This window comes from Leptodactylus fuscus, chromosome 1 (genome assembly GCF_031893055.1).
Source record: "Leptodactylus fuscus isolate aLepFus1 chromosome 1, aLepFus1.hap2, whole genome shotgun sequence".
Classification (NCBI taxonomy): domain Eukaryota; kingdom Metazoa; phylum Chordata; class Amphibia; order Anura; family Leptodactylidae; genus Leptodactylus; species Leptodactylus fuscus.
This window is the reverse complement of record NC_134265.1, coordinates 370646004-370655242: the sequence shown is the minus strand read 5'-3', so window position 1 is coordinate 370655242 and position 9239 is coordinate 370646004. Positions and strand designations below refer to the sequence as shown.

Sequence of the window (9239 nt, the reverse complement as noted above, 5' to 3'; positions counted from 1 at the left end):
ACAGGGAGTCTGCTCTCCTTGGTATAGGTGAGGGGGGAAGGATCTGTGACTCAGCCCTTCCCCCCACAGATATAGGTGTAACAGTCTTAGTATATAGTTGTAGCTAGCAGTTAGTATGTGTTAGCCGGCCTGTGCACAGCTCTGCAGAGAGCCAGGATTTAGTTACAGGACCAAGGAACCAAAGCTATCATTGGATTGTGACTTCTGTGGACTTATTGTTATTACGGTTGATGTGACCGCCGCCGGCTACTAACTTTGTGGATTACAATAAATTGCTGTTGTCTCCCGACCTCTTGCGTCCGTGTTGATTCAAAAGACCATCCGGAGGAAGACGTATACCTTTGCTCCGTGACAACTGGTTGGCAGCGGTGGGATCAACAGCGGACAGCGAGATGGACTACAGCAGCTCAGCGATTAATGGAGCCACAACCTCAGAATACAGGAACTGGACTATGGCAAGTCTACAAGTAAGGGCCCGGGAACTAAACCTGAGTTACCAGGGAAGAACGAAAGAGCAACTGATCGAGGCACTGGAGGAGATGACCCTGCAAAGCGACCATGAGGAGGGCTGCCCCCAGGAGACTGGAGAGATACAGGAGTGGCAGGTACAGACCCAAAAGAGCAGATGGGTTGTTTTGTATGAGGAGGAATTGGCAGTGCTGGGGCTAGGAGCAACTGCAGAGCAAAGGAGTAGAGCATTACAGAGGGCTCAGGAAACGGAGAAGGAGGAACAGAGAATGGCGCATGAAAAGGAAAGAATGGCGCATGAAATGCGAATGGCTGAGATAACTGCGCGGAATTATAATCAAACGTCTACCCCCAGCCCAACAGTGAGAGAACCACCATATGTCTCCCATAAACACTTCAAGACCTTTGATGAAGCGGCTGGGGATGTTGATGGATATTTTCAGGACTTCGAACACCAGTGCCACCTGATGGAAGTCCCAGAGAAGGATTGGGTCCGGTATCTGGTGGGGCACCTACGAGATGGGGCTGCGGAAGCTCTCAGAGCCATGGACCCTAGTGATCAGCGGGACTATGAGGCCATTAAAAGAGCGGTGCAGAAGTATTATGCAGTCACTCCAGAGTCCTACCGAGTTCAGTTCCGCTGTTTGTCTTACAATGGGGGAAGCTCCTTCCACATGTTCGCCCACAAGTTGAAGCAAGCATGCAAGCGCTGGCTAGAAGGAGAGGAGGCTGTCACAGTCGATAAGATCCTCCAAGTCATACTTAAGGAACAGTTCTTTTCCCAGTGCCCCGCTGAGATCCGTGAGTGGGTGCTGGAACGGAACCCAGCCACAGTGGAGCAAGCTGCTTCTCTTGCAGATGAGGGCCTGACCATCAAGCCGCAGTGGAAGAGGTTGTTTGCAGAGGAGCGGAAAACTACCACAGTCCGCCAGACACCCTTCATCCAGCCACCCACCTTTCGTGTCCGGCCTCAGGATTACAATTCCCCCTCTACCCCTGCCCCAGCCCATCGGCCTCCAGCTATGAACAACCCTGTCCCTAGACAACGACCTACTGGAAGAATGCTAGAGCGCAGATGTTTTGGGTGCGGGCGGCCTGGACATTTGCAAGCTAGTTGCCCTGTTAACATGGGGGCACGGGCCACCGTGGCATCCCGGCCTATTCACTACCTGGGAACCACCCCTAGGACTGAAAGTTTGGCCCCATTTCCAGATGACTCCATGAATGACCCATCTGTTCCACCTCCAGGGGTCTATGGGATTCAGCCTTCCGCCACACATCCCGCAAACCTTCAGCGGAAGCACTTGCAGGAGGTCCTACTGGATGGCCGAACAGTTGTTGGATTCCGGGACTCGGGAGCTTTCCTAACGGTAGCGGACCCCCGAGTGGTTCGACCCGAGGCCCTAGAGGAGGGCCCTGGCCTTTCTATCGAGTTGGCAGGAGGTACTCGGAAACGTATTCCTAAAGCTACCGTGGAACTCGACTATGGTTATGGACCAAAACGATGCACAATTGGTGTGATGAGCGGGCTGCCGGCCGATGTTCTGTTAGGCAACGATGTTGGAAATCTACAGTGCCACTTTGTGGGAGCAGTGACCCGAAGCCAAGCTCAGAGAGACGCCAACATGGATCGACCGGATTTTCTGCCAGATGCCAGCCCTTCAACCCTACAACTTTACCATTCAGTACCGCCGAGGGAACCAACACCAGAACGCAGATGGGTTATCCCGGCAGGAGGACATATGAGCTATAGAGACTGATGTGCATTCCCCAATTTACCTGTGTAGGCCAATTGTGTCATGCACATGTTTTGAGAGGGGGAGGGGTTGTCACGGGATGGTTAGAGTCTATACTATAGGCCATGTGTAATATATATTTCATGTGGAATGTATTCTCTAACCTGTTGTATACATCAATGTGTAGTTGGCTGATTGGGGTCTAGTGTGTTAGCACATTGTATGCAAATACCTCTAACTAGTGAGGACCAGTGAGGACAATGGGTGGAGATAATCTGATCAGTGTCTCCAAGAAGATGTTGGATGGTGCATTGTCCATAGTAGACAGGGAGTCTGCTCTCCTTGGTATAGGTGAGGGGGGAAGGATCTGTGACTCAGCCCTTCCCACCCACAGATATAGGTGTAACAGTCTTAGTATATAGTATATAGCTAGCAGTTAGTATGTGTTAGCCGGCCTGTGCACAGCTCTGCAGAGAGCCAGGATTTAGTTACAGGACCAAGGAGCCAAAGCTATCATTGGATTGTGACTTCTGTGGACTTATTGTTATTACGGTTGATGTGACCGCCGCCGGCTACTAACTTTGTGGATTACAATAAATTGCTGTTGTCTCCCGACCTCTTGCGTCCGTGTTGATTCAAAAGACCATCCGGAGGAAGACGTATACCTTTGCTCCGTGACAATATCATATGGTGACCAGTAATAGGTGCATTATATCATATGGTGACCAGTAATAGGTGCATTATATCATGTGGTGACCAGTAATGGGGGCATTATACCATGTGGTGACCAGTAATGGGGGCATTATATCATATGGTGACCACTAATGGGTGCATTATATCATATGGTGACCACTAATGGGTGCATTATATCATATGGTGACCAGTAATAGGTGCATTATATCATATGGTGACCAGTAATGGGTGCATTATATCATATGGTGACCAGTAATGGGTGTATTATATCATATGGTGACCAGTAATGGGTGCATTATACCATATGGTGACCAGTAATGGGTGTATTATATCATATGGTGACCAGTAATGGGTGCATTATATCATGTGGTGACCAGTAATGGGTGCATTATATCATATGGTGACCAGTAATGGGGGCATTATATCATATGGTGACCAGTAATGGGGGCATTATATCATATGGTGACCAGTAATGGGGGCATTATATCATATGGTGACCAGTAATGGGTGCATTATACCATATGGTGACCAGTAATGGGTGTATTATATCATATGGTGACCAGTAATGGGTGCATTATATCATATGGTGACCAGTAATGGGGGCATTATATCATATGGTGACCAGTAATGGGGGCATTATATCATATGGTGACCAGTAATAGGTGCATTATATCATATGGTGACCACTAATGGGTGCATTATATCATATGGTGACCAGTAATGGGTGCATTATATCATATGGTGACCAGTAATGGGTGCATTATATCATATGGTGACCAGTAATAGGTGTATTATATCATATGGTGACCAGTAATAGGTGCATTATATCATATGGTGACCAGTAATGGGGGCATTATATCATGTGGTGACCAGTAATGGGGGCATTATATCATATGGTGACCACTAATGGGTGCATTATATCATATGGTGACCACTAATGGGTGCATTATATCATATGGTGACCAGTAATAGGTGCATTATATCATATGGTGACCAGTAATGGGTGCATTATATCATATGGTGACCAGTAATGGGTGTATTATATCATATGGTGACCAGTAATGGGTGCATTATACCATATGGTGACCAGTAATGGGTGTATTATATCATATGGTGACCAGTAATGGGTGCATTATATCATATGGTGACCAGTAATGGGGGCATTATATCATATGGTGACCAGTAATGGGGGCATTATATCATATGGTGACCAGTAATGGGGGCATTATATCATATGGTGACCAGTAATGGGTGCATTATATCATATGGTGACCAGTAATGGGTGCATTATATCATATGGTGACCAGTAATGGGTGCATTATATCATGTGGTGACTAGTAATGGGGGCATTATATCATATGGTGACCAGTAATGGGGGCATTATATCATATGGTGACCAGTAATGGGTGCATTATATCATGTGGTGACCAGTAATGGGTGCATTATATCATGTGGTGACCAGTAATGGGTGCATTATATCATGTGGTGACTAGTAATGGGTGCATTATATCATGTGGTGACTAGTAATGGGGGCATTATATCATATGGTGACCAGTAATGGGTGCATTATATCATGTGGTGACTAGTAATGGGTGCATTATATCATGTGGTGACCAGTAATGGGTGCATTATGCCATGTGGTGACCAGTAATGGATGCATTATATCATATGTATTATATTATATGGTGACCAGTAATGGGTGTATTATATCATATGGTGACCAGTAATGGGGGCATTATATCATATGGTGACCAGTAATGGGTGCATTATATCATATGGTGACCAGTAATGGGGGCATTATATCATATGGTGACCAGTAATGGGTGCATTATATCATGTGGTGACCAGTAATGGGGGCATTATATCAGGTGGTGACCAGTAATGGGTGCATTATACCATGTGGTGACCAGTAATGGGTGCATTATATCAGGTGGTGACCAGTAATGGGTGCATTATATCAGGTGGTGACCAGTAATGGGTGCATTATACCATGTGGTGACCAGTAATGGGTGCATTATATCATGTGGTGACCAGTAATGGGGGCATTATATCATATGGTGACCACTAATGGGTGCATTATATCATATGGTGACCAGTAATGGGTGCATTATATCATATGGTGACCAGTAATGGGTGCATTATATCATATGGTGACCAGTAATGGGTGCATTATATCATATGGTGACCAGTAATGGGTGCATTATATCAGGTGGTGACCAGTAATGGGTGCATTATATCATATGGTGACCAGTAATGGGTGCATTATATCATATGGTGACCAGTAATGGGTGCATTATATCATGTGGTGACCAGTAATGGGTGCATTATATCATATGGTGACCAGTAATGGGGGCATTATACCATATGGTGACCAGTAATAGGTGCATTATATCAGGTGGTGACCAGTAATGGGGGCATTATATCATATGGTGACCAGTAATGGGTGCATTATATTATATGGTGACCAGTAATGGGTGCATTATATCATATGGTGACCAGTAATGGGTGCATTATATCAGGTGGTGACCAGTAATGGGTGCATTATACCATGTGGTGACCAGTAATGGGTGCATTATATCATGTGGTGACCAGTAATGGGGGCATTATATCATATGGTGACCAGTAATGGGTGCATTATATCATATGGTGACCAGTAATGGGTGCATTATATCATGTGGTGACCAGTAATGGGGGCATTATATCATATGATGACCAGTAATGGGTGTATTATATCATATGGTGACCAGTAATGGGGGCATTATATCATATGGTGACCAGTAATGGGTGCATTATATCATATGGTGACCAGTAATGGGTGCATTATATCATATGGTGACCAGTAATGGATGCATTATACCATGTGGTGACCAGTAATGGGTGCATTATATCATATGGTGACCAGTAATGGGTGCATTATATCATATGGTGACCAGTAATGGGGGCATTATACCATATGGTGACCAGTAATGGGTGCATTATATCATATGGTGACCAGTAATGGGGGCATTATATCATATGGTGACCAGTAATGGGTGCATTATATCATATGGTGACCAGTAATGGGGGCATTATATCATATGGTGACCAGTAATGGGTGCATTATATCATATGGTGACCAGTAATGGGGGCATTATATCATATGGTGACCAGTAATGGGTGCATTATATCATATGGTGACCAGTAATGGGTGCATTATATCATGTGGTGACCAGTAATGGGGGCATTATATCATATGATGACCAGTAATGGGTGTATTATATCATATGGTGACCAGTAATGGGGGCATTATATCATATGGTGACCAGTAATGGGTGTATTATATCATATGGTGACCAGTAATGGGTGCATTATATCATATGGTGACCAGTAATGGATGCATTATACCATGTGGTGACCAGTAATGGGTGCATTATATCATATGGTGACCAGTAATGGGTGCATTATATCATATGGTGACCAGTAATGGGGGCATTATACCATATGGTGACCAGTAATGGGTGCATTATATCATATGGTGACCAGTAATGGGGGCATTATACCATATGGTGACCAGTAATGGGTGCATTATATCATATGGTGACCAGTAATGGGGGCATTATATCATATGGTGACCAGTAATGGGTGTATTATATCATATGGTGACCAGTAATGGGGGCATTATATCATATGGTGACCAGTAATGGGGGCATTATATCATATGGTGACCAGTAATGGGGGCATTATATCATATGGTGACCAGTAATGGGTGTATTATATCATATGGTGACCAGTAATGGGGGCATTATATCATATGGTGACCAGTAATGGGGGCATTATATCATATGGTGACCAGTAATGGGTGCATTATATCATGTGGTGACCAGTAATGGGTGTATTATATCATATGGTGACCAGTAATGGGGGCATTATATCATATGGTGACCAGTAATGGGTGCATTATATCATATGGTGACCAGTAATGGGGGCATTATATCATATGGTGACCAGTAATGGGTGTATTATATCATATGGTGACCAGTAATGGGGGCATTATATCATATGGTGACCAGTAATGGGTGCATTATATCATATGGTGACCAGTAATGGGGGCATTATATCATATGGTGACCAGTAATGGGGGCATTATATCATATGGTGACCAGTAATGGGTGTATTATATCATATGGTGACCAGTAATGGGGGCATTATATCATATGGTGACCAGTAATGGGTGTATTATATCATATGGTGACCAGTAATGGGTGCATTATATCATATGGTGACCAGTAATGGATGCATTATACCATGTGGTGACCAGTAATGGGTGCATTATATCATATGGTGACCAGTAATGGGTGCATTATATCATATGGTGACCAGTAATGGGGGCATTATACCATATGGTGACCAGTAATGGGTGCATTATATCATATGGTGACCAGTAATGGGGGCATTATACCATATGGTGACCAGTAATGGGTGCATTATATCATATGGTGACCAGTAATGGGGGCATTATATCATATGGTGACCAGTAATGGGTGTATTATATCATATGGTGACCAGTAATGGGGGCATTATATCATATGGTGACCAGTAATGGGGGCATTATATCATATGGTGACCAGTAATGGGGGCATTATATCATATGGTGACCAGTAATGGGTGTATTATATCATATGGTGACCAGTAATGGGGGCATTATATCATATGGTGACCAGTAATGGGGGCATTATATCATATGGTGACCAGTAATGGGTGCATTATATCATGTGGTGACCAGTAATGGGTGTATTATATCATATGGTGACCAGTAATGGGGGCATTATATCATATGGTGACCAGTAATGGGTGCATTATATCATATGGTGACCAGTAATGGGGGCATTATATCATATGGTGACCAGTAATGGGTGTATTATATCATATGGTGACCAGTAATGGGGGCATTATATCATATGGTGACCAGTAATGGGTGCATTATATCATATGGTGACCAGTAATGGGGGCATTATATCATATGGTGACCAGTAATGGGGGCATTATATCATATGGTGACCAGTAATGGGTGTATTATATCATATGGTGACCAGTAATGGGGGCATTATATCATATGGTGACCAGTAATGGGTGCATTATATCATATGGTGACCAGTAATGGGGGCATTATATCATATGGTGACCAGTAATGGGTGCATTATATCATATGGTGACCAGTAATGGGTGCATTATATCATATGGTGACCAGTAATGGGTGCATTATACCATGTGGGAGCTGTTATGAGCTTGCTATGGGACCCAGTCCTTCCTAATGATGTCCCGGCTCATAGACCCGTTGAGATATAGGTTACATGATGCATCTTCCAGTATCACATAAACATGGGGTTGTCCACACCATAACACATGTGTAGTTCATGGTTCCTCTTCTGTTGCAGGTAGACATGTCTGAATACCAGATCAGGCTCTACAAGGACTCCGACTACCAGAGGGTCCGAGAGATCTTCTCTGAGGGCATCATAGAGCACACCACCAAAGCTTTCCAGTTCTCTTTCCGTCTGCCACGTATCTGGGTGTTTTTTCTGCTGACGTTCCTTCTTGTCCTGCAGACCACTGGGTCACTGGTGATGTCCACGCTAGCCGTGGTCATTGGTGTAGGCCTCTTATTTCTCATCCATAGATACATCTACGTCTCCTATGTCCAGTACTGTCTAGAAGACGACATGTTGGATATTCACAAGTATTATCTCCAGCGAGATGGTCACTGCTTTTGGGTGGCCGAGTCATCAGGAGAGATAGCCGGTATGGTGGCCGCTGTCCCAACTCATCATCCCGGAGGAGAGAGACAAGTAGAACTCAAGAGGTTGTCAATACCCAGAAGGTATCGAGGCCAAGGAATCGCGAAGGCCTTGTCCAGGACAGTCATTGACTACGCCCGGAGGAGAGGATGTGAGGAGGTGATACTGGAAACCTCGTATCCTCAAGTAGACGCCTGGCGCTTGTACGAGAAGATGGGCTTTAAGAGAGTGAGAACTACGTCCGCCCCAAAGCTGGTGGCAAAACTCATCGGCTTCCAAATACTGATCTACCGGTACAACCTACCGGCCCATCGGTGAAAAGTCATGTCATTGGTCTATTAAAGTAGCTGAGATATCACAAGTCCCGGTGTCCCATGGTCCTCACATGTGTCTGTAAGATGGAAGGATGGTAGTGGAGGGGCGAGCCCTCGAAAATCAGGAAAGGTCAAAGGTCAAGGCTTCTAGAAATATTACTGAGGTCATAAGATAAGAGGCGCAGCAGGGGGATGAGCATGGTTGGACGCGAACATATCCAAGAGGGCCCCCAACATAGGTAGATGGATATTAT

General features: G+C 44.7%; 1 protein-coding gene across 1 annotated transcript; it reads left to right on the top strand.

The window, feature by feature from the left end:
* The first annotated feature begins 8317 nt into the window (after positions 1-8317).
* LOC142196781 (putative N-acetyltransferase family 8 member 5) lies at positions 8318-8989 on the top strand. The gene has a single exon (XM_075266759.1). The coding sequence runs from the start codon at positions 8318-8320 to the stop codon at positions 8987-8989; it is 672 nt and encodes a 223-aa protein (XP_075122860.1).
* Positions 8990-9239: the final 250 nt, after the last annotated feature.